This window comes from Vespa mandarinia, chromosome 7, assembly GCF_050613455.1.
Source record: "Vespa mandarinia isolate Hongniang chromosome 7, ASM5061345v1, whole genome shotgun sequence".
NCBI classification, from domain to species: Eukaryota; Metazoa; Arthropoda; class Insecta; order Hymenoptera; family Vespidae; genus Vespa; species Vespa mandarinia.
Window position 1 is genome coordinate 2,747,390 of NC_140816.1, and position 25,111 is coordinate 2,772,500.

A 25,111-nucleotide genomic window follows, 5' to 3' on the forward strand; every position below is an offset into this window, starting at 1 on the left:
GGAGTAATAGCCCCCGCCACTACTAGGTTAGCCCCGCCCACTGGAGTATTAGCCCCGTTCTATACTAGGTTAGCCCCTCCCCATGGGGTGTTAGCCCCGCCCCCTGGGGTGTTAGACCCGCCTCCTACTAGGTCAGTCCCGCCGGGGTGTTTAGCCACGCACCTGGTGGAGTTTGCTCCGCCTCCTACTAGGTTAGCCCCGCCCCCTGGGGTGTTAGCCCCGCCTCCTACTCGGTTAGTCCCGCCGGGGTGTTTAGCCACGCACCTGGTGGAGTTTGCTCCGCCTACTCTTATCTTGGACCTATATATAAAATGGGTTGTTCGGGAAGTAAGTTCGTTTTTTTTTGTGAAAATGAAAGACGATTTTTATATAATGAACAAATATTTTATTAAATTATATATTGGCTATTCTGGTGCAATACTTTCTGTCATCCTCCTGGTACGAGCATGATTCTACGCTCATGAAATTTTGGGTCTTTGCTATCAAAAATCTGGTATAGGTGGTTTTTGACCTCCTCATTTGAAGAGAATATTTTATCATCTAAAAAATTTTGCAATAACCGAAACAAATAATAATCCGAAGGTGTCAGATCTGGATAATATGGTGGATGTGACATTGTATCCAATTCAAGCTGTGAAAGCTTTCGGCAAAGGATCAAACTTAAATGAGGTCTCGGATTATCTTGGTGGAACACTACACCCTTTTTGTTGATTAATTCTGGCCTTTCCTGTTGAAGTGTATCATTCAGTTTGACCAGCTGATGACAGTGGACTTCCGAATTAATTGTTGTATTATCTGGTAAAATCTCAAAAAAACGATTCTTTTAAAATCTCATCAAACAGACAGCATCACCTTTCTTTGATGGATATTGGCTTTGGAAATGCTTTGAGCAATTATCTTTTTTGCTCCATGATCTCTTGCGCTTGACATATATACACCCATTTTTCGTCCCCAGTAATGATGCGCTTCAAAAATGAATCATTTTTGTGATGTTTGAGAATCACAGACGTCAACGCGACGACACAAATTTCTCTCCGCGAGAACATGGGGAACCCATATATCGAGCTTCGAGGTTAAACCTAAGCCTTTCAAGTGGTCATAAACAGTTAAATTTGTTATTCGCCGGTTTGCATCAACTAATGCCTTTATCATGTCTTTATCAGCTTCAACCGGTCTTCCAGAACGTGGTGCATCTTCGACATCAATATTGCCGGATCGAAATTTTGCAAACCAATTCTGGCACTGGCGTACTGTCAACACATCTTCACCATACACATCGGTAAATTTCTTTCTGGTTTGAGCAGCACTTTTATCTTTTCTATAGTAAAAATGTAAAATATGACGAAAATACTACTTATTGCTCTCCATATTTAAAAGGGCACCAACCAAAAATTACTGTGTGGAATCAATTGGACTTTTTCACACACAAACCTTGCTATATCAGCTCTCAAAACATATAATGATTATGCGGCTTAAATGTGAAGTTGGGTGCAAAAAATACAATTAAATCCTCTGTTGGGAAAAAACGAAATTACTTTCCGAACAACCCAATATATAAGATGTACCAGAAAATAATGTCGCTTTCTTAAATTAAATTCAAACGAATAAATTTTTAACAAGTTTTTATTTTTAATCACAATCAAATATCGACATGCACATAAACGACATTACTTTCCGGTCCATCTAATATATATATATATATTTCTATATATATAGAAATATATATAGAAATATATATATATATATATATATATATATATATATATATATATATATACATATATATATAGAAAAAGAGAGACAGAGAAGGAGATGAACGAGTAAAGAGGGTTAGAGAAAGCACAGGACGAACATGACCGGCAAAGAGTCCAATTTTTAATGAAAGCTCTGAAAGACCCGTAAGTGCGTACCGCAGGCGCATTTGTGTGATCCTCTAGGACCCTCCAGTCGAAAGAGTTCACCGGAATCATCATCAGTGCAGCAAGCAATCTGATCCAGTTACAGGTTCAGTTGCTAGGAGCGGAGGAAAGGGAGGAAAAGATTCCAATAATTGCGAGTCAAAAAAAAATCGACTGTAAACTCTCTTGAGTCTTTAATCGCACATCGAAGCACAAAGCATTATATTGCCTTTTCGGTCGTTTTCTTTTTTTCTTTCTCATTTATATAACTGTCTATCTTTCTCTTTTCGAATTCAATTTTTCTATCTTCTCGCAAGTTTCTATCTATTCGTTCGTGCATATATCATATTAGACGTATATATGTTCGAATCCGATGTTATATCAACTCCTCTCGACGATCATATGGAATCATATCATCGAAGTCGAAAAGAGAGAGAGAGAGAGAGAGAGAGAGAGAGAGAGAGAGAGAGAGAAGGAGGGAGAGAGAGAGAAGGAGGGAGAGAGAGAAGGAGGGAGATAAAGAAGGAGAGAGATAGAGAAAGAAAAATGCGTTCAACGAACAGGAAAAGTTTGATGAAAGTTCTAAAGAAACAAAAAAAAAAGAGGAAAAAGAAGAATTCGTGATGATAGATTAATAGAATAAATGAGAATTACAGAAAGAAATATATTTCCTAGCGATATTTCAATTTGGATAAAAAAAAAGAAAAAATTTTGGTCATAATTTTAACCAAATCGTTTTTTCCAAAGAGCCGCAAAGGAATCTCTGAAAAGAAAAGAAAATAATTGTCAAGGATATAATTTTAATTCTCAGAAAGATGATAATAATTAGATTAATGATTAATAAAAAAAAAAAGAAAGAAAAAAACATGGCTCACTTGCGGCACACGCAAATACCGCTTTTGCAATATCCACCTGCTTTTCCCATGGTCAGACAATTCGCCGCGCAAGCCGAGGAACCAATTATTCCATGAAAGGATAAAAGGTCACAAGTCACTCGACGTTGTCTATTTGCTCGTTCCTCGGTCGTGTCTTTCTCCTTCAATTCTATGTTTTCTACGAGTTCTAATAAATTTTCCAATGTAGTATCTGAAAAGATTAAATATTATTAATCAATTAGATTAGATATTTAATATATAACATTTATATATATATATATATATATATATATATACATATATATATATTTCTATCCATTTTACTTTTCTTTAATTTATCGTAATAAAAGATTGACCTTCGACCGGAACAGTCAGATTGGCCGTTACCACGATGAACATTATAGAAACGAGAAAATAGATTTTTGCCATTTTAAAAGGGCAACAAGTAATATTCTTCAATTGAATTGTGCGCTATCACGAGAGAAACTGCATACTCGTTTCGTTCATCCCATTTTATATAGATACTTTATCTATATAATATAGTGTCATGCAATTGCAAATGTTTTTTTGTCTTGACGATTATCAAAAAGCAAATGAATGATTTCTCTTGAGATGCGAGTTTTCCTTTTGAGATAATAAATAAAACCCACGAGGATAATTTTAATGGTGACTCTTTATATTTATTCTAACAATATATTCATCATATATATTAAGATTTTAAAAATAAAAATTAGTTCATCGTTAATCAAAGAAATAATTAAAGAGTATAGAACTGGCAATCCTAATACGCCATTAGCAATAAGACAAATTTCACGGGACAGCCCGCCCGTAATTCAGTGTAATTGCAGAACGTGTACAGTCGATCGTTACCTTGGATTTCCCAAGTGTGTAGCACGATGTGTCAATAAATGCCAACAGATGTGACTACTCGTGCGATTGTTGAACAACAAAGACAGATATGTAATAAATAGAAACATGTCTAATTGTAAAATGTATTTAATATTTTCTTCGTTGAGAACTCGTATTGTGAATCTTTATGGTAATATCATTCCCCGTAAATTTTATTGCTTAAGAAAACAATGGTTAAATATCAATGCAACAATGCTTTATTATTATAGATTTATATATATTTCGTATTGGATGAATATAACATTATTAGGACAATTAATCAAATTTTCTCTTAAGCGTTATAAAGTTGTTTGTATGCTCGTTTTATCAGCTTTTTCATTTAAAATAATAAATAATTAGATTAAAGTTATTTATAATTTACATAATGCAGCATTTTTTTTTTAAATACTTAAACTATATTTTCTTTACAAGGGAATTTCTCTTACATTAAAAATAACAAATGCGGACTTGGTTCTTGTTATAATAATTATTCTTGTTATGTCCCCATAGAGAATACATCTTATGGCACATGCGTTGTTATCATCAAGTCCGCAAAGATAAATCAAAAATTTTCCATTTCTTGAAAAACAGAATTCTCGTGAACTGAGTTTAAAAATTATCGTATCACGTATCGTTTATAAATTATATTTTCTTTTTTACTATTTTAAGTCTTCCTAAAATTTAAATTTAATCTAATTATTTTATTTAATATATCCTATTAATTTGTATGGCTTTATTGCATCACTTATTATCGATTAGCCGAGCCGAGATTGCTATAACGGCGATAAAGACAAAAGCAAGGAAAAATTGGAATTTGGCTATTTTGATAAGACCAGATTTTCAATTTTTTAAAATTATACTGTTGTTGTAGGAATTTCTGACTTTTTATATATACTTTTTGATTCTTTATATATCAAATTTTCAAGATATTACGAATAGCGTTTTATTGAGATAATTTTGTATAACCACTTGAAATCATTGTCGCTTCAATCCTTTTATCGGAATACGTTTTATATTCAATCAAAATATTTTTAAATAAGTAAATAATTAGTTCATTAAAAATATAAATTATGGTTTAATCTTTTTAATAATTTATCATTTTAATAAATATAAGTATTATAAAGATAAATATTGATGAATAAAAATGAAGAATATTCTATTAAATATAAGATAGATATATAACATAGATTATCTATATTATCTATATAACATAGATAAATATCGGCGAATAAATTCGAAAATAGTGTTTATCTTATGGTCGGCTTATATTATTAATCATTTACGTAAATATAAATCCATATGTTCCGTTTATAAAATCTTTATAATATAACTATCGAATTGGATTTGTGGATAGTGAGAGATAAGGTATAACGACGTAAATAACTATATTAACTTCTAATGAAATTATTTTATAATCGATAGGTAATATCTAAGTAAATTGATTATTTATTTTTTTCTTATTGCTTTTATATATAGATAATATGTTGTGGATTTTTCAAAATACAACGATCGATACATCTTCGATGATTATTTCTCATAGGTAAGATTAATTATGAACTTATTTTTATTACTTACAGTTACGTAATCAAATTGATTTCAAGTAAAAGGTATAAAGAGAGAAATATTAATTATCGAGTTATATTTTCTATAATATATGTATTGAAAACTAATAATATAAAATATAAAATTTAAATAATCTATGAAGGATTGATTATTAAAAATTAGAAATTTGGTTATCCAAAGTTTATAAGATCCATATATTTGTCAATTTATTATAGTTATTAATTATCTTAGGCCAAATTTCAATAACAATTACAAATAAAATCTAAACCACAGATACCACCTCTCCTGCCTCGTTTCTTACAGAATTGTTCGCATTTACGATATCCATTATAGCAAACCGTTGTTTTGTCTTCTCTAAGTTCAATATCTGGAAGAGTTTCTGAAAACACAATATAATATTACATTCAAGATTCTTTATTCTTAATATATTGTGAATTATTATTAATAGAAATGTAAAAGAAAGTCAATAATTAACGCAATTCGATAGAGAAAATATCATGTCATACAACATGTCGAATCAAAATAAAATCATTCAATCGTAAAAAACTAAATAATTATACTCATAACAGGACTACAAATATTATGGGTAACTAACCTTCTTCATGTCCCGATACAGCAACGAAGACAAGAAGAGCAAGGAATGCGAGGAAATAAATTTTTCTCATTTTGATAGATTATTATAAGTCGACTAGCGTCAAATCATGTTGTTTCAACTTTTAACACGTCCTTATATACTGATGATGCGAATCCATATCGATCAATCACTCGAGACGTGATTATTTGATTAATCATTGATTTGATCTGATTATCCACTGATATTTTTACTTTATAGATAAATAATATTTAGTTAAACTATTGATACTGATAGTTCAAAAAATAGAAATAATTAATTTTTTTCGAAGTTCATAGAACTTATTTGATTATCAAGTTATTTTTGGTGTAGGATAAGTAATGAAAAATAACAAAATAAAATATAAAGGATTTAGGAATATATGAATATATTGTTATATTTGCTATTACAGATTAGTATATTAATGTTGAAAATTCATGAGGCTCAAGTAATTATCAATCATTGGAATCAGCACTTTAGATACATACACATCCGAATGAATTACAATATCCAAATCTCTTGCCTTTCCTTTTACAATATTTATTGCAAAAGTTGTTTTCAGCTGTTGTGCATTGCGGTTCATATTCTTCGGGGTTTCCAACTTGCATATCTAGAGCAGGTTCTGAAAGTTTATACAGTTACAATTAGGATTTCTTCTGTTGAATATATTGTCAGGTACTGCTAATAGCAATGTAAAAGAAAGTCAATAGATAATAGAATACGATAAAATATAGTATAGCATAATACAAAATAAAAAATATTAATTTGAACCATAAATTCGTAAAGGACTGAATAATCATACTTATAAAATTACGAATAATCTAGGTCTTAACCTTTTTCTTGTGCCGATACGGCAACGAACACGAGAAGAGCAAGGAATGCGAGGAAATAAATTTTTCTCATTTTGATAGATTGTTATAAGTTGATTCAAATCATGTCGTTTCGACTTTTTACAAATCTTTATATACTCATACAGATGATATGAATCCATATTGATTAAAGTTGCGAAATATAATTCAGACATTCATGCTATAGTTGATCTAGATCTAGGTTATTAAAGTAATCTAGATTATTAAAATTTCCATGAAATCCACTTTACAATCAAATATTCGTTTAAAATGTAAAAGATATAATTTATTAATATTTACTTTTACATAGAAATAATTTTAATTGACGTAATTTCGAGTTTCATAATGTTCCTCTTTTGATAACAATAAAATCGTAAGAAATGCAAGGAAAAAACTCGTTTTCATAAAATATTACAGAATTATCGAAAATATAACTGGTTAGATATTCAAATATATATAAAAACTTTTTGTATTATTATTACTTAAGTGGTGTTCAAATTCAAATTATCTATTAGAAAGATGAACAAACGATTAATTATTTGAATATTCTGATAAGATCAGTTATAGATGTACTTGAACTAGAAAGTATTATTAAGTAAGTTGATTATCTATTTTGTTGATGAAATATCGTAGTATGTATGTGTGTGCGTGTGTGTATATATATTTAGGCGCAACCGTGCATCCCTCAGTTTTTCACAAAAGAGGATAAATAAAGAACACATTGGCATTTTTGTCCGAACTTAGGCATTTCTTTAAATCATGCATCTGTCAATAATCTGTCTGACCGAACAATAAATAAATAACCAAAGGTTGTCTGGCGTCTATCCTTTAAGTATCCAATTGACACTCTCTAGTCTACACGATCAACAAAACAAAAGAGACACGCATAGGATTGTTTAAACATTTGAGCGAACTATATTGACTCGTCCTGAACAATAGGGATCTTTTCCTCCCATTTCTATACTCTGACTATATTTCAACTCTATTCTTTCTATTCCCTTTCCTAATCTCATTATGGTCCTCACTAAAATTTTCGAGAATGACAATCGATATAAAAAAAAAAGAGCGATGCCTCGACACTGAGTACTCAGTTAGAAGTAATTTTTGGCAAAAAAGAGTTCTTGTAGCTGTGCCGAAGTAAAGACATTTTGTACACTACTATTTTCTGAAATAAATATATATATATCTACTTCGTAAATTTTAATATATATATATATATATATATATATATATATATATATATATATACTGACTATTATGAAGAGACGGAGGAACTTTCTTTATCGATAATCAAATTGACTGCCATCGCTGGTCCGGTGCGAGACGTGTATCTCGAAACGCTCTCGTAATTGCGTTCTCACGAAGCAACTCAAAGATTAAGTAATTCATAGTGGACAATTCATTGTAGTTATCAGTAGGTAAAATAAGTATCATTGGTAACATAGGTACGTTCCTTTGTTCTTATAACGTTCTCTCCTATTACCTTTTATCCGATAGTCATTCGTGCATAACCATTCTCCATCTATAATGCAAATCGAAACAAATGTTTCGAGATTTTCAAATTATACATCTAGAACATTTCCGAAAGTACGACATTATATTACAGTAACAACTTTTCAATATATGGTTATATATTATCAATAGAAATGTAAAAGAAAGTCAATAGTTAACATAATTCAAAAAATATAATGCCAATTAATAGAAAATGTCAAATGATAATGTAAAATTGGTCAATCGTACATAAAAAAAAATAATAAATATATAATAATAGTGAAATTTCTAAGTAATAATCTTCTTCTTTTGTCGATAAGTAAATTAAGAACAATGAACGCGAGAAAGTAAATTTTCTCGAGACACAAGTAATTATTAGTTTATTTCAAATTGATCGAACTAACTTGATTATCGATTTATTATTGGTATAGGATAAATAATGAAAAATAAAAGGATAAAATGCAAAATTTGAGAAATTTATAATTGTCACAGTTGTTGTTACAAATCAGAACATTGGTATTGAAAATTTATGGACCATGAACAGTTATTAATTAATCGTAAGTATTAATTGTATCAGATAATATTTCAGTTACATATACATGTGCCATGTTTGTTACAATGTCCACCTTTCCATTTGCCTTTTAGAGCACAGCTCGTACTGCACATTTTCTTTCCGCCATGTTGACAAGACCAAAATAGTTCTTCTTCTCCAAGTTGTTCATTTGGAATAGCTTCTGAAAGTATAACGCAATATTATAATTACAATTTTTTATTTTCAATATATTACTGGCTACTTTTCCAGTAAAAATGTAAAAAAAAAAAACATGTCAATGGTTAATATAGTTCGAAAAATATATTACCATTTAATGTAAAATATCAAAAATTGAAATAGACCAATAGTGAAAGATGATACATAAACAACAATATTTGAAAAATAACGATTAATACTCTATACTAACCTTCTTCTTGTGCCGATACGGCAACGAAGACAAGAAGAGCAAGGAATGTGAGGAAATAAATTGTTCTCATTTTGATAAAGTTTTATAAGTCGACTGGGGTCAAATCATGTCTTTTCGACTTTTTGCTCGTTCTTATATACTCATGCTGTTAACACAAATCTATATCGATAAATCATGCGAAGATTAATTAGTACTTATTCATTGGTTCCTATATCTGATTTAGATACTTCCACCAATAGTCTAATTCGTTTGATTAAAACAAAGCACAACTGTTAAAACTTCTATGAGATCAAATTTACAATCACTAATTTATTGAAAGAATAAAAGAATAATTTTGTAACATTTACTTTTATATATGGAAAATTCTATTTGATGTTCTTTCAGGATCATAATGTCCATCTTCTGTTAACAGTAAAGTCGCAAATACTAAAAGGAAAAAACTCACTTTCACGAAATATTGCGAAATGTAACATATGTTACATATTCTGATATAAATAAAAACTCTTTGAACTTATTATTATCTAAACTTATTCATATTTAATTTCTAATTGTATTTTACGAACAAAAATGAAGAAATTCTGTTAAATCTAAGTATTCTGCTTAGATAAATATCGGCGAATAAATTCAAAAACAGTATTTATTCAATGGTCGGCTAACATTAATTAATCAATTACATAAATATAAATACACGTATTCCATTTCTTTACAATTTATCTATTGAATTGGATTCGTAATAAAGTCAGATTAATGATATAATGACTTAAGTCGCTGTCATATCTTTCGATGACATTATATCATCAATAATGCCACAGATAATCAAAACTCTGATAAATTATTTAGTTATTTTTATTTTTTGCTTTTCAGGTTGATAACGTGTATTTTTCAAGATGCAACCATAGATGTATCTTCGATTAATCATTTACATTAGCTTGTGTATTTCTATTTATTATTTAATCGAATCGAATAATTAATTAACCACAAAATCAAATCAACTGGAGAAAATAGACTTAAAAAAAAATATCGATTATTGAGTATTTAAATAGAAATCATAATTAATTCATGATAGTTATCAATAGCTAAAATCAATGTCAGCTAATATCAGTTGTTCTAGTAACGTCCGCTCCTATTGCCTTTCATCTGACAGACTTCATAATCATTTTCTATTTACAATGTAAGTCGAAACAAATTTTTCAGACTTTTCAAGTTGTAAATCTAAAACAGTTTCTAGAAGTACGATATTATATTACATTTGCGATTTTTTCTTTTCAATATATTGTCCGATATTATTAGAGAAAATATAAAAAAAAGTCAATAGTTAACATAATTCAAAAAATATAATGCCAATTAATAGAAAATGTCAAATGATAATGTAAAATTGATTAGTTGTACATAAAAAAAAAATAATAAATTAATAAATATATAATAATAGTGAAATTTCTAAGTAATAATCTTCTTCTTTTGTCGATAAGTAAATTAAGAACAATGAACGCGAGAAAGTAAATTTTCTCGAGACACAAGTAATTATTAGTTTATTTCAAATTGATCGAACTAACTTGATTATCGATTTATTATTGGTATAGGATAAATAATGAAAAATAAAAGGATAAAATGCAAAATTTGAGAAATTTATAATTGTCACAGTTGTTGTTATAAATCAGAACATTGGTATTGAAAATTTATGGACCATGAACAGTTATTAATTAATCGTAAGTATTAATTGTATCAGATAACATTTCAGTTACATATACATTTGCCATGTTTGTTACAATGTCCACCTTTCCATTTGCCTTTTAGAGCACAGCTCGTACTGCACATTTTCTTTCCGCCATGTTGACAAGACCAAAATAGTTCTTCTTCTCCAAGTTGTTCATTTGGAATAGCTTCTGAAAGTATAACGCAATATTATAATTACAATTTTTTATTTTCAATATATTACTGGCTACTTTTCCAGTAAAAATGTAAAAAAAAAACATGTCAATGGTTAATATAGTTCGAAAAATATATTACCATTTAATGTAAAATATCAAAAATTGAAATAGACCAATAGTGAAAGATGATACATAAATAACAATATTTGAAAAATAACGATTAATACTCTATACTAACCTTCTTCTTGTGCCGATACGGCAACGAAGACGAGAAGAGCAAGGAATGTGAGGAAATAAATTGTTCTCATTTTGATAAAGTTTTATAAGTCGACTGGGGTCAAATTATGTCTTTTCGACTTTTTGCTCGTTCTTATATACTCATGCTGTTAACACAAATCTATATCGATAAATCATGCGAAGATTAATTAGTACTTATTCATTGGTTCCTATATCTGATTTAGATACTTCCACCAATAGTCTAATTCGTTTGATTAAAACAAAGCACAACTGTTAAAACTTCTATGAGATCAAGTTTACAATCACTAATTTATTGAAAGAATAAAAGAATAATTTTGTAACATTTACTTTTATATATGGAAAATTCTATTTGATGTTCTTTCAGGATCATAATGTCCATCTTCTGTTAACAGTAAAGTCGCAAATACTAAAAGGAAAAAACTCACTTTCACGAAATATTGCGAAATGTAACATATGTTACATATTCTGATATAAATAAAAACTCTTTGAACTTATTATTATCTAAACTTATTCATATTTAATTTCTAATTGTATTTTACGAATAAAAATGAAGAAATTCTGTTAAATCTAAGTATTCTGCTTAGATAAATATCGGCGAATAAATTCAAAAACAGTATTTATTCAATGGTCGGCTAACATTAATTAATCAATTACATAAATATAAATACACGTATTCCATTTCTTTACAATTTATCTATTGAATTGGATTCGTAATAAAGTCAGATTAATGATATAATGACTTAAGTCGCTGTCATATCTTTCGATGACATTATATCATCAATAATGCCACAGATAATCAAAACTCTGATAAATTATTTAGTTATTTTTATTTTTTGCTTTTCAGGTTGATAACGTGTATTTTTCAAGATGCAACCATAGATGTATCTTCGATTAATCATTTACATTAGCTTGTGTATTTCTATTTATTATTTAATCGAATCGAATAATTAATTAACCACAAAATCAAATCAACTGGAGAAAATAGACTTAAAAAAAAATATCGATTATTGAGTATTTAAATAGAAATCATAATTAATTCATGATAGTTATCAATAGCTAAAATCAATGTCAGCTAATATCAGTTGTTCTAGTAACGTCCGCTCCTATTGCCTTTCATCTGACAGACTTCATAATCATTTTCTATTTACAATGTAAGTCGAAACAAATTTTTCAGACTTTTCAAGTTGTAAATCTAAAACAGTTTCTAGAAGTACGATATTATATTACATTTGCGATTTTTTCTTTTCAATATATTGTCCGATATTATTAGAGAAAATATAAAAAAAAGTCAATAGTTAACATAATTCAAAAAATATAATGCCAATTAATAGAAAATGTCAAATGATAATGTAAAATTGATTAGTTGTACATAAAAAAAAAATAATAAATTAATAAATATATAATAATAGTGAAATTTCTAAGTAATAATCTTCTTCTTTTGTCGATAAGTAAATTAAGAACAATGAACGCGAGAAAGTAAATTTTCTCGAGACACAAGTAATTATTAGTTTATTTCAAATTGATCGAACTAACTTGATTATCGATTTATTATTGGTATAGGATAAATAATGAAAAATAAAAGGATAAAATGCAAAATTTGAGAAATTTATAATTGTCACAGTTGTTGTTATAAATCAGAACATTGGTATTGAAAATTTATGGACCATGAACAGTTATTAATTAATCGTAAGTATTAATTGTATCAGATAATATTTTAGTTACATATACATGTGCCACGTTTGTTACAATATCCTCCTCTTCCATGACCTTGTCCAATACAGCTCAAACTGCACGCTAGATCTCCACCTATTCTGCAAGAAGCATATTTTTCTTCTTCTTGCAATTTTTCTTCGATTTGTTCATTTGGAACAGCTTCTGAAAGTATAACGTAATATTACAATTACAATTTTTTATTTTGAATATATTACTGGCTACTTTTCCAATAAAAATGTAAAAAAAAAAAAATATATCAATAGTTAATATAATTCGAAAAATATAATAATATTTAAAAAAAAATATCAAAAATTTAAATCGACCAATCGTGAAAGACGATACATAAACAACAATATTTGAAAAATAACGATTAATACTCTATACTAACCTTCTTCTTGTGCCGATACGGCAACGAAGACGAGAAGAGCAAGGAATGTGAGGAAATAAATTGTTCTCATTTTGATAAATTTTTGTAAGTCGACTGGCGTCAAATCATGTCGTTTCGACTTTCTGCTCATCTTTATATACTCATGCTATTGATACGAATCCATATCGATAAATCTTGAGAAGATTAATTAGTATCTTTATTTATTGGTTCCTACATCTGATTCAAATATCAATTCTACCAATACTTTAATTCATTTGATTGAAACAAAGTACAATTGTTAAGACTTCTATAAGATCAAGTTTATAATCATTAATTTATTGAAAGAATAGAAGAATAATTTTGTAATATTTACTTTTATATATGGAAAATTCTATTTGATGTTCTTTTAGGATCATAATGTTCATCTTCTGTTAACAGTAAAGTCGCAAATACTAAAAGGAAAAATTCACTTTCATAAAATATTGCAAAAGTATTGCAAATGTAACTTGTTATTTGTTTTGATATAAATAAAACCTTTTGGAACTATTATTATAATATCAAAACTTATTCGAATTTAAATTTTAATCGTGTGTTAAAAATGTAAACGAAATATTAATTATTCGAATTCGATAATCTGATAAAATCAATGATAAATTTATTACATTTTATTTATTATTTTCTAGAATTATAAATAGTTGAATTCTATCATTTATGAGTTTGAAAAATGAGAGTTTATTGGATAGTTAGGCGATGATGAACTATATGATGAACTATGACGATGTGATGAACTATAAGAATTTGTTAAGATTTGGACACGAGATATATGACGCGACAGATGTATTTTCGATAATCGTTTAGATTATCTTATGTGGTAATTTTTATTGTGTAATTAAATGGAATAAATAATTATTTAATTACAAAATCAAATCAACTAGAGATAATAAGTTTAAAAAAAAATCGATTATCGAGTATTTAAGTATAGTTCATTTATTATATTTTATTTTTCTTTTGCCGATACGGCAACAAAGAGAAAAAGGAATACAAGAAAATAAGTTTTGACCATATAAATGATACGCGTCTATATCGATCAATTAGATGCAATTTAATAAATATTTGTTTTACCATTAATTATAAAATCTTGTTTAGATACTCTCGTCAATAATTAAATTCATTTGTTAAACAAGTTCAAATAATTTTTATTAATAATATATAATTATTAATAACACATTGAGAACATAATATAATATATCTGCGATTACATATTATTTGACAAGGCCAGCGTATGTATTGATCAGGCAATTAATTATGCAAATTTCTCAAATGGATATTGATTTAATAATATCATGCGAAAAAGTTTGTTTTCCTTCAATATGATTTATGATAATAATAGTACGAAGGAATCGAAAATTATTTTAAGATTTTAAGACACAAATAATATTAAAAATAAATTTATAAAAATTATTTTAATTATTTTAAGACACAAGTAATATCGTAAAAACCCCAGAAACCTTCAATTTTTTATTTATCATTATCGACTAATAATTGAAATATAAAATAGAATTGATATATTATTTTGGAGGTAAAATAAACAAGATGATTACATAACTACTATCATTTAAATGAACTTTAATAATACATTGCGGCTATTAATGGAATATTTCGAAAAAGTCGACTTTAAAATTTACACTACAGTATTACATAATACAAAGTAATGCAATTAAAACCATTTTTTTTAGTAACATGTTCTTCAAATCTTGTCAGTTATAATTTGTTAAGGTTATAATTTGAATGTAATATTTGTATTATTTATGAATTAAAACAAATTGGTTTATATTTTCAAGAAACGAAAATGATCTTTAATTTTTTAAATGAAATGCTACATATATTTTGACATCATATGAAAGGTCATGGTCAAGCATATGAATGAATTCATCTTGATATCGAATAACTTTGAATCTAGAAAAAATTATTATTAATTATGTATAATATAATGATATTTGCATCTTTCATATAAATTCAAAGTGACAAGAAAGTCATAGTCGTAAACAAACGATAGATAAAATGAATGTAGATAAAATGTATAGAAAAGATTAAAAAATTGTTTAATTTAAATTAATTTTTCTATTGTATACTCTCACAGATATGTATATATATATATATGTATAGTACATATAAGCGAGTAGTATGTAAATTGTTCCCGATTGGAAGTTTGTTTTTTCTTTTTTTTTTTCTTTTTTTTTTTTTTTTTTTTTGATAAAAATTGTCTCCGATATTCAAGCATTTTCCATCTTCGTTCAATCAATTATTTAGATTAATTGTTAATCCATTTGAAAAAGGGAAAAAAAAACAAGGAAAAAAAAATTTTAAAAAGACAATTTAATTCCTTTACTTTTTATTTTTATAGTTAATTATTTATATCGTTACTTATTAATTGTTGCAATAACATATATTATCCTTGCAGGATACGGTACAAAGCCAGTTTCCATCTCCGATGATTATGCGAATACTCCTTGCATATCTATCAGCGCATCCTTCAACAGCATTAGAAGCAGAGTCGAAGAGATAATAATATATATATTAATAATAGAGATAAGAAGATAATATCGTTCATCGTTAATACAAATAATTGATTTTTTTTTAAATTAAACATACTTGATACTGCCGTAACGGTTAATATAACGATAAAGAGAAGAGCTACAAGAAAATAAAATTTTATTTTTTAATTGATTGTTTAACTTCAATCTTCGAAATTAGGTTGTTACTATTACGTCGCAAATGACGCTTATATAGTAATTTGGTGTATTATCAAAATTTCAATCGAAAATTTATTAAATGCTCGCAAAAAAAAGAAACAGATATTAGATTTATTGTAACAGTCTTATTTGAATTTTTTTTTCATTTATATTAAAAATCAATTTAATGTCTTCGAATAATTTTTGATTTCATTATTCACTTTCATTTTAACAATATCATTTAAGTTTTGCAAAGATGATATTTTAATAATATGTTTAATCCAAAATTTTTCTTTCATCGATTCTTTTTCAAGTTGTAAATTTTTTTTGTGATATCGATAACTTTAAAAAAAGAACATTTATATGCTTTTTTATATTCTACGAAGAAAATATTTTGGTTCACTTCTGAAATACCCACGTATATCTATTTTCACAAAATAAATTCGTACTTTATAATTTAGAAGAAAGATTAGAAGGAGATGAGAAAACTTTGATTAAAAATAATTGTAATAATAAATAATAGTTATATTTTCTAATAACGAATAAATAAGGTACAATTGTCTTAATTATCTAACAATCGATGTATTTAAAATGAAATGATATTATAACTAACTTGTAATATTTATTTTCCATCTTTTCGATCACCACTCACTTATTCTCTAGAAATCGAATCGTTTTCGTAGAAGATCCAACATTTTCTCTCTGAAAAATAGAAACGTCTAACAATAAATAGAAAAGAGATGATAAAATTCATGAATTCGTACATTCGTATAATATTCGTTTATATTTGTTGATCATTGTTGTTGATCATTGTTGTTGATCATTGTTGTTGACATTCAACGTTAATGTCAACAACAATCGACTGTATACAATATCATATATCTTTGGTAAAGGAGATTGCACAAACGATTACTCACTCTCGACAATGACAGATTTCATTTCTGCAATGGCCACCGGCTCTTCCTCTTGCGATACAGCCTGCAGCGCAAGCACTGTCGCTAACCCAGTCACCGATAATGGGAATTTGGCAAGTTTCTCTTCTATATCTCGTACGAGCAATCATTAATTCTTTTGATAATTTTTGATCCATAAAATTATAAACGGAATTCTTTTCTTCTTTAATATCTCCTTAATCCAAAATGAAACATTGTTATTTACGAGAATTATACACACATAAATTATTAACGAGAATGAATGATATTAAAAATTATAAAAGAAATTTTCAAAGAAACCTTCGATTGGTGCCGCTATTGCCGTACTAACAAGCAGAACGATGAAAGCGAAGAGTACCGTATAGATCTTGATCATTTTGATCATCTCAATTCGGAGTACTTTAAGAGCAATTTAACAGTTAAACCTATGAAGAAGAACTGTCTTTAACACCGCGAACCACTGCGTTATATATCCTACAAACACATTTTAAAAACGTTGCATGTGTCTCGAGAGAAAATGCATATTATGGTTCATCATTCGGATGATTTCATCTAAAAGCTGATATTCCAAGAGAACATTGACATAAAAAGTATTTCAAAGCATATCTGTTTTAATGCTTACTTTTATCTTTCGTATTCTCTCTCACTCTTTTTCTCTTACTTTTCCTCTTTCTTTCTGTTTTCTTTGTTTCCAAGAAAAATACGCTGGATTTAGACGGGGAAATCTTTGGGGAATTCCGTGCAATCTTGAGATCGAAATCTCTTGAGATCATTTTTGTTTAGTCATCGACTTTATATGCAAAATATAGTTTTATCTTCTCGTTATTCCTATCTTGTCGTAATAAATATTTTGAAATTTTTATTTAACAAAGTTTTTTTAACTTTCGAAACATACACACAAATCTTTATATCATAATATATGTATTTCATTCTTAAATTTTTTAATCGAGTTTATAAAATTTCATTTATTGAATCAAAGAACTCAGTGTATAAATCGATGTACTGGAACAAAATAAATATAGTGAAACTATTTTGATCGCGTATAAATTGGTTGGTAAATATGATCAGTCTGTTTAATTAATCTTAATAACTCCAGAACCGATTAATTGCTTATCGGGCGTTGTACTATAGCATCGGGATCAAAATGAATCAAGGCCAACACTCATCTCTTGATATCGCAAATGTACACATTATATATACAAGTACATATGTGTAACTATTTTTTATGTATATACTATTGAAGACAAACACACATTAATAAGTAAACTAGACATATCTATATACGAAATGTTTTTTCCAGCACATCTTCGTTATACCGAGATAATAAAATAATTTTTGATAAGACAAATACGTGGATGAATATCTGCTAAAATAGATAATATTCGAATAACAAAAATTAATTTAATCGTTTATTAATTAATACTATAAGGACTTGTCGGAAAATTTTGTCTTATAGTTAACAATAACAAAAAAAAAGAAATAACTAAATTGATATATATATATATATATATATATATATTTCTTTATTTATACAATGTATCGTTTGTTCAAACAAATTCGAGATATTTCAAATACTCTCGAAATATTTCTTGTTCCAATTGTCTAAAGAAACAGTTATTTGAATGATATTATTTACTGAATATCCGAAGATAAATAGTCCATACTCACATAGACTATAAATGTATTTGTTATCTCTGTTGCAATATCCTTCCTCTTTACCCTTACTAACACAGTAGGTATTTCAAGCACTATTTCCGGCCGATAACAGGTATCGTGCAAACTCAAGATCTTCAAAGTCTATCAGCATGCCCTTCCACGCCAGTTACTTCCTGTTCTTGATGCGTTTGATACGTATAGAGAACTGGCAGCATATTAAAATTACACGATAGAGGCAAAAGATAATGAAATCGATAAATAAATTAATTTCATATTGAAAATAACAATCTTATTATATTAATCGATACTATTCGAAAAAATGAGAAGACATGAAGAATTGAGAAACGATAAAGACATTTTGATATTATATAACTTTATTTTTTTAAAGTGAAATCAGTTCAGGTATTATCAATAATCTTGTTCAGCGATAATCGAACGATTTTTTATTAGATATTTTTAATTATGGAAATCAATAAAATTTTCAAGTTTATTACATTTTAAGAAAAATCAATCGAACGTGAAGAATATATCACGGTTATATAAACAGGAAATTATTATTATTATTTTTCTAGAAGTTTCTTCGACAACGATGAGTCCAATTATAATGAGAATGAATGTTATTCTTATTTCACTGCAATATAAGAAATTATTGTAAATTTTAGATATATGTATTTATCTTTTTTTAAAATATAACAAAATAACTTACGATTATAGCAAATACATTCGGATCCTTCGCAAAACCCACTTCTAGCACCGTTTAGCCAACAATTTGTGTGACAATCTTGAATTGTGCAGGTATATGTATTCTCTACATATTTCTCTACAAATATATACATATATAAGTATATATATATATATATATATATATATATATATATATATATTTATATTTATATACTATATTTTTTTATTTACTAACCTTCGATCTCAGCTGTTGTTAACATGATCATAGCTACGAAGAAAATCGTAAAAAATACGTAGAGCTTCATCATTTTTGAAAAATGAGAAGGATCGATTTCGCAAAGAAAACTAACATAGCCATTTCAAGTTTAATTGTATATATATGTGTGTGTTGTGCAACATATATTGTGTATGTGTGTGCATGCGTACGTACTTGCGTACGTGCTTGCGTGTGTGTGTGATGTATAAACAGTATCGTTTCACTCAACGAGGTTTATTCAAATTTTATAGATAAAAAAAAACAAATATTAGATAAGAAAGACTTGGATAATATCATATATATATATAACATTTTGGAAAAAAATAACAGCTAAAAAATAAACGAGATGAGACAACGATTAAACGAGCAGAGTAATAAGATTAGAATTTAAGATAAACCTTGTTGAACGAGCCAAATTAAAAAATGTCTATCGCATCTTAAACACGATATAAGTACATCGATCATAAGATTCGGAATGATGAAATAACATATTATTATTGCGACATATTATTATCGCGACATATTATTATTGCGACATATTATTATTGTGACATATTATTATTGAAATATAAATTTAAAAGCATATTTATTGACAACAATAAAATTATATATTAAAGTATATTTATTATAATTTAAAAAACAAATATTTTTTCAGATAAATCGAACTACACAATACTCGTGAAACAAACGAAAATTAATAGGAATTAAAGCAAAGTTTTATTTTGAACAAGACCATTTGAAATGTTTAAATTTTAATCGACAAAATTAAGAAACATTACTTACGATCTCTATACGAATAACAGGTATCACGATAAAAGTAATCACCGAATTGTTTTCCTAAAAATATACAATAAGCGTAACAAGCAGTGTCTTTTATCCATCCTCCAATTTTTCCAGACTTTTAACAAAGCAAAAGTTTATTTGTGCTATTGTGTATATCACTGACCACTGTGATCTTCTCTTGTAACAAATCTTTATACTCGTTTGAAAATAAAGAAAATAAATAATGAAATTATTTTAATAATTATTTAAAAGACAAAGTTATCTGTTTAAAACAAGAATCTTCAATAGATACTGTTAAGATAATAATCAAGACAACGAGTAAAAAAGAGAGAAAGATGTACAGTTTCATTTCGTTTGGACTCGCCACGGTGTTTTGCATGGCGAGTAAGATTTGTTTAAATTGAGTTTTTTTGTTAACAATTGACATGAGCACCGTATTGGTTCGTAAATAGATTCTTTAGACATTCAGTTTCGTTTAGAGAAAGTATAAATTAATACATGGATGAATACAATGTTAAGATTAGTATGGTTCTTTGCTGGTGGTGGCTGAGAGCAGACATACGACCGCAAAGGGTTAAATATGTTTTATTTATCGGGACGTCTTCTTTTTATACGCATAAATGATATAAATTATCGTTAAATAGATAAAAAAAAAAAAAGGAAAAGAACAAAATAGTGATAGTTCAAAGAATTTTTCAGCCTTCAAATGATCATAAAGAATCATCAAAACTAATTTTTCGTACGAAAATAAAAATATTACAAAAATTAAATGAACCATTAATGAAACTTCCAAAAAGAATAAACATTAATAAAATAATATTTCTTCAACGGAAATGTTTCGATATATAAAATTATTATTACAATATACGTTTGCATTGATCATTTGAAATTTCTGAAAAGTGCCTGTTGAATAGCAACCAGTTCTACATATGCGCTCAAAAGTATTTATATAACATAATGAAGGAAATGAAATATTAATAAAATATTTTAGTTTAAGAAACTGTTCGAATGCAATCGGCTCATCGCATAGACTATATATAACAATATATTATAATGTTTCTCTAATTTTTATAAATGCTTTATTGACATAAATTCCATTGCAACGAATCACGTTACTCTTTTGTATTTTCTCAGTCGGTAAAAAAATTATTATATTTCATTACCAACATAATCATATAATTATAAGCAGTTTGTATTATGTGATTAATAAAGCTGTTCGTTTATTGGCCAATGAATAGCCAATCATAGCAAGCAACGTGCCCATCTACGAATGTATTTTATAATGAATGGGTGTACGAAATATGTCACTATTTTCAAGTAAAAATGTAGTGATTTTTAAATCGAAACAAATAAAATTAAGATACACGTATGCAAGAAAAGGAAAACATATAATTGTTTATTTTCTTCTTTAGAAAAATACAGATACATTTATTTCAGATAGTAATAGAATATCGATGTCTCGAAAATACATTATTCGAGTTCGATATACTGTAAGTTCGTGACAGTTGACGCATAGGTAGCAGATCCACTGATGGTGGTTCAAAAAGTTGTTGTTTGATTAATTACCTTTCTAAGATCACAAGATGTTGGTCTTCTGTGATATTTTTTATTTTAAAGTGCTTATATTTACTTATCTGTTGGTAAGTTCTACAACGTAACTTTACAATTACAATTTCCATTTTCAAAAATTCTGAATTTATCCTTTTGAACTTCTAAGCGGTACTTTGTGACACGTATTTATGTTCCGTTGTGTATTTTGAATAATTTAGATTTCGTTAAATTTCCACGCTTTTTATTAGTAAACAAATCTAAATCGTTCAAACTTTCATTAAAAATTTTTATTATTATTCCAACCTATAAATATTTCTAAAGAAATAACCTCAAAATTTGTGACAAGCTGACGTTGTTGAAACTGTTCTTCATCCACGTAGTACGATATATCTCATAAAACGCTATGTAAATATTGTCAGATTTTATTTTATTTCATATATAATACGAATTTGAAAGATCATTGATAATCGGATTATTTGTTAATTTGTTGTTTTTAGCCAAACTTTTATCATATTCTCCGAATCAATTTATTTTTCAGGCATTTTTACCCAAAAGTTTAGGAAGTGAAGGTGCTATTTCACTCACACAAAAAAACATTGATCATACATTAGGTGAGTTACATTAGAAAAGTATTATGAAAGAATTATAACTTTATTATATCAATGGTATAATTTATTTTCTCATTTTTTTTTTTTTTAGCATCCAATGAACTTGTATTTATAAACTTTTATGCAGAATGGTGTCGTTTTAGTAATTTATTGGCACCCATATTCGAAGAAGCAGCACATAAAGTACATACTGCTTTTCCAGAAGTTGGAACTGTAGTTATGGGTAAAGTAGACTGCGATAAAGAAGGTTAGTTTTCTTTAATAATAATCAAGATATATATATATATATATATATATATATATATTGAATTTATATTAAAAGTATTTATTATTATTCTTGACTTATTATAACTTTTAGGATCTGTAGCTTCAAGGTTTCATATTTCCAAATATCCAACATTAAAAGTAATTAGAAATGGACAACCAACTAAAAGGGAGTATAGAGGTCAGCGTTCTGTTGAGGCTTTCGAGCAGTTCATCAGAAAACAATTACAAGATCCCATTAAAGAATTCTATGACTTGAAAGAATTAAATAATCTTGACGATAAAAAGAGAATGATTATTGGATATTTTGACAGGAAAGATATTCCAGAATATCAAATGTTCAGAAGGGTAGCAACAAATCTAAAGGATGACTGTCAATTTCATGTTGGCTTCGGGTAAGACATTAATGCTAATTAAATTATTTATATGGTGTATAAGATATATAAGGTATAGTTACGTTTTATAATATCTGATAGATTAGATATATTTTCAAAAAATTATATTAGTCATGGATTACAACAATATTATAAATATTATATTATATCCTAATTGACATCGTAACAATATTGATTTTATTTAACAAGCACTTGCTCCAATGAAAACTGTGAAATAGGACAGCATTTTCACTTGGTGTAAGTAAAGATAATAATAAGTAGTTAGATCTCAATATTAGAATTGTATAATGCTTGCTATCTATTACATGAGCATATATAGATTTATCTATAAAAGTAGGTTTAAGTGATAACCAATTTAAAATGAAAACTTGCAACAATCTTTTCAACTCCACTGCAATAATTTTTTTCTACATGCATAATTTTTATTATATTTCAATTATTTAAATTTCATCATAGTCTTGAATTAATGAAGTATTATATAAAAAATGTATTATTAGAGATGCAAGTAAAGCCATGCATCCACCTGGTCAACCAATTGTTGTCTTCCGATCGGATAAAGCATTGTCCAATGATGAAGATGAAACTTATCAAGGCAGTTTGAAAAACTTTGACGAATTAAATATTTGGGCTCAAGAAAAATGTGTACCACTTGTGAGGGAAATTACATTTGAGAATGCAGAAGAATTAACAGAAGAAGGCTTACCTTTTCTTATATTGTTTCATGCTCCAGATGATACTGAGAGCGTCAAAAAATATAAAGATGTTGTAACTAGAACTTTGATAGATGAAAAACGTAAGTAAAATCACGTTTATTACGTTACTACGTTACTACGTTACTACGTTATAGTCTATTCAAATCACTTTTTATACTTTTAGAAAACATTAATTTCTTAACTGCTGATGGTTTAAAGTTCGCACATCCTCTTCATCATTTGGGAAAAAGTACATCCGATTTGCCGTTAATCGCGATCGATAGTTTTCGTCACATGTACCTGTTTCCTAGCTTCCAAGATATCAATATAGAGGGAAAACTGAAGGCTTTTATTCATGACTTATACTCTGGAAAACTTCATCGAGAATTTCATCATGGACCTGATACTCCTAGTAATAATGAAATACCACAAGTTACAGGACACGTGAAAGTGCCTACAACCCCACCAGAATCTACATTTAAGAAACTTGCACCCAGTAAAAATAGATACACATTGCTTAGGGATGAATTATAATAGTGTTATGACGGTGAATCATAAGAAGAAAAAGAAAAAAAAAAAAAAAAAAAATGAAGTGAAACTTACGGAATGAAATTACAAAATATTAGTCATCGATGGCGAGTAAATTCAAATTAGACAGAAAAGCTTCGCAATAATACATACAAGCGAATGGTGACTCATAGTCTATTTATAATCTTGGTCTATATCGAGAAGATAAGCCTTAGTTATAAAAGTGTGTTAGGAAAATTTTTGTTATTACGTCTGATAGCATTTGAATTTTTCCTATTAACAATTTTCATTATATATTTAATATACAATTGTAATAAGAATTAAAATCATAATTGTATAAAGCCTTATTTCAGGAATATAAATATAATCGGATATTAGTAATCAGAAAAATCTATAAAAATTTAAATATTATAAAAAAAAAAAGAAAAAAAAAATAAGAAAAAAAAACAGTCGCTTTCATTCTATATTTTTACATAAATTTCTATTACTTTCTTACTAAAGATAAAAATTAAATATCTCTACTAAAAGTTATAAAAGGATAACTTAAAGATCGTACATCTCCCACTGTCAATATTTACATATTAGATTTTATACTACTATTTAAAATACAGAAGATACATGAAATATCATGTGAAACGAAATCTTTTAAGAAAATGCTTAATCGAAATATTGTATTCTCTTTTCACTCGTTA

General features: G+C 27.5%; 6 protein-coding genes and 3 long non-coding RNA genes across 15 annotated transcripts in view; 1 reads left to right on the plus strand and 8 right to left on the minus strand.

Moving 5' to 3' along the window:
• Nucleotides 1–393: 393 nt before the first annotated feature.
• LOC118440476 (histone-lysine N-methyltransferase SETMAR-like) lies at nt 394–1,970 on the minus strand. The gene is made up of 7 exons (XM_085658343.1): nt 1,911–1,970; nt 1,536–1,584; nt 1,432–1,435; nt 1,080–1,318; nt 853–965; nt 561–805; nt 394–511 (listed from the first exon to the last, which is right to left on the minus strand). Exons 1-7 carry the CDS (start codon nt 1,968–1,970, stop codon nt 394–396), a joined length of 828 nt encoding a protein of 275 aa, XP_085514469.1.
• A 651-nt stretch (nt 1,971–2,621) lies between these two features.
• On the minus strand, nt 2,622–3,202 carry LOC118440292 (defensin-1-like). The gene is made up of 3 exons (XM_035863121.2): nt 3,130–3,202; nt 2,774–2,984; nt 2,622–2,661 (listed from the first exon to the last, which is right to left on the minus strand). The coding sequence occupies exons 1-3, from the start codon at nt 3,200–3,202 to the stop codon at nt 2,622–2,624; spliced, it is 324 nt and encodes a 107-aa protein (XP_035719014.1).
• Nucleotides 3,203–5,463: 2,261 nt separating this feature from the next.
• LOC146872872 (uncharacterized) lies at nt 5,464–5,891 on the minus strand. The gene is made up of 2 exons (XR_014982367.1): nt 5,820–5,891; nt 5,464–5,603 (listed from the first exon to the last, which is right to left on the minus strand). It is a non-coding gene; the product is annotated as an uncharacterized LOC146872872 (long non-coding RNA).
• Nucleotides 5,892–6,228: 337 nt separating this feature from the next.
• LOC118440443 (uncharacterized) lies at nt 6,229–9,241 on the minus strand. Its single transcript, XM_085658344.1, has 5 exons — nt 9,133–9,241; nt 8,800–8,907; nt 8,166–8,204; nt 6,323–6,456; nt 6,229–6,237 (listed from the first exon to the last, which is right to left on the minus strand). The coding sequence occupies exons 1-5, from the start codon at nt 9,200–9,202 to the stop codon at nt 6,229–6,231; spliced, it is 360 nt and encodes a 119-aa protein (XP_085514470.1). The 5' UTR covers nt 9,203–9,241.
• A 1,521-nt stretch (nt 9,242–10,762) lies between these two features.
• LOC146872873 (uncharacterized) lies at nt 10,763–11,374 on the minus strand. Its single transcript, XR_014982382.1, has 2 exons — nt 11,239–11,374; nt 10,763–11,015 (listed from the first exon to the last, which is right to left on the minus strand). It is a non-coding gene; the product is annotated as an uncharacterized LOC146872873 (long non-coding RNA).
• Nucleotides 11,375–12,918: 1,544 nt separating this feature from the next.
• Nucleotides 12,919–13,450, minus strand: LOC118440490 (uncharacterized). 2 transcript variants are annotated; one of them, XM_035863603.2, is made up of 2 exons: nt 13,360–13,450; nt 12,919–13,133 (listed from the first exon to the last, which is right to left on the minus strand). In XM_035863603.2, the coding sequence occupies exons 1-2, from the start codon at nt 13,427–13,429 to the stop codon at nt 12,973–12,975; spliced, it is 231 nt and encodes a 76-aa protein (XP_035719496.2). In that variant the 5' UTR covers nt 13,430–13,450; the 3' UTR covers nt 12,919–12,972. The 2 variants fall into 2 exon arrangements, with proteins under 2 accessions (XP_035719496.2, XP_085514502.1); XM_085658376.1 differs by having other exon boundaries at nt 12,919–13,130; nt 13,360–13,441.
• Nucleotides 13,451–16,574: 3,124 nt separating this feature from the next.
• On the minus strand, nt 16,575–17,517 carry LOC118440489 (defensin-1-like). Its single transcript, XM_035863601.2, has 3 exons — nt 17,303–17,517; nt 16,988–17,198; nt 16,575–16,772 (listed from the first exon to the last, which is right to left on the minus strand). The coding sequence occupies exons 1-3, from the start codon at nt 17,385–17,387 to the stop codon at nt 16,730–16,732; spliced, it is 339 nt and encodes a 112-aa protein (XP_035719494.1). The 5' UTR covers nt 17,388–17,517; the 3' UTR covers nt 16,575–16,729.
• Nucleotides 17,518–17,642: 125 nt separating this feature from the next.
• LOC146872874 (uncharacterized) lies at nt 17,643–20,000 on the minus strand. 5 transcript variants are annotated; one of them, XR_014982334.1, is made up of 4 exons: nt 19,578–20,000; nt 19,365–19,478; nt 18,671–18,863; nt 17,643–18,004 (listed from the first exon to the last, which is right to left on the minus strand). It is a non-coding gene; the product is annotated as an uncharacterized LOC146872874 (long non-coding RNA). The 5 variants fall into 5 exon arrangements; XR_014982337.1 differs by having other exon boundaries at nt 17,652–17,685; XR_014982336.1 differs by lacking the exon at nt 17,643–18,004 and adding an exon at nt 18,524–18,604.
• A 1,735-nt stretch (nt 20,001–21,735) lies between these two features.
• Nucleotides 21,736–25,111, plus strand: part of ERp44 (Endoplasmic reticulum protein 44) — a 3,873-nt gene continuing 497 nt past the window's right edge. Inside the window, exons 1-7 of one of the 2 annotated variants that reach the window (XM_085658152.1) lie at nt 21,736–22,021; nt 22,471–22,543; nt 22,632–22,787; nt 22,899–23,199; nt 23,389–23,436; nt 23,697–23,992; nt 24,076–25,111. The exon at nt 24,076–25,111 is cut by the window's right edge and continues 497 nt beyond it. In XM_085658152.1, the coding sequence (XP_085514278.1) occupies nt 21,965–22,021; nt 22,471–22,543; nt 22,632–22,787; nt 22,899–23,199; nt 23,389–23,436; nt 23,697–23,992; nt 24,076–24,425 (1,281 nt within the window). In that variant the 5' untranslated portion in view covers nt 21,736–21,964 and the 3' untranslated portion in view covers nt 24,426–25,111. The remainder of the gene's footprint in view (nt 22,022–22,470; nt 22,544–22,631; nt 22,788–22,898; nt 23,200–23,388; nt 23,437–23,696; nt 23,993–24,075) is intronic. The other variant, XM_035863507.2, reaches the window with a different exon arrangement.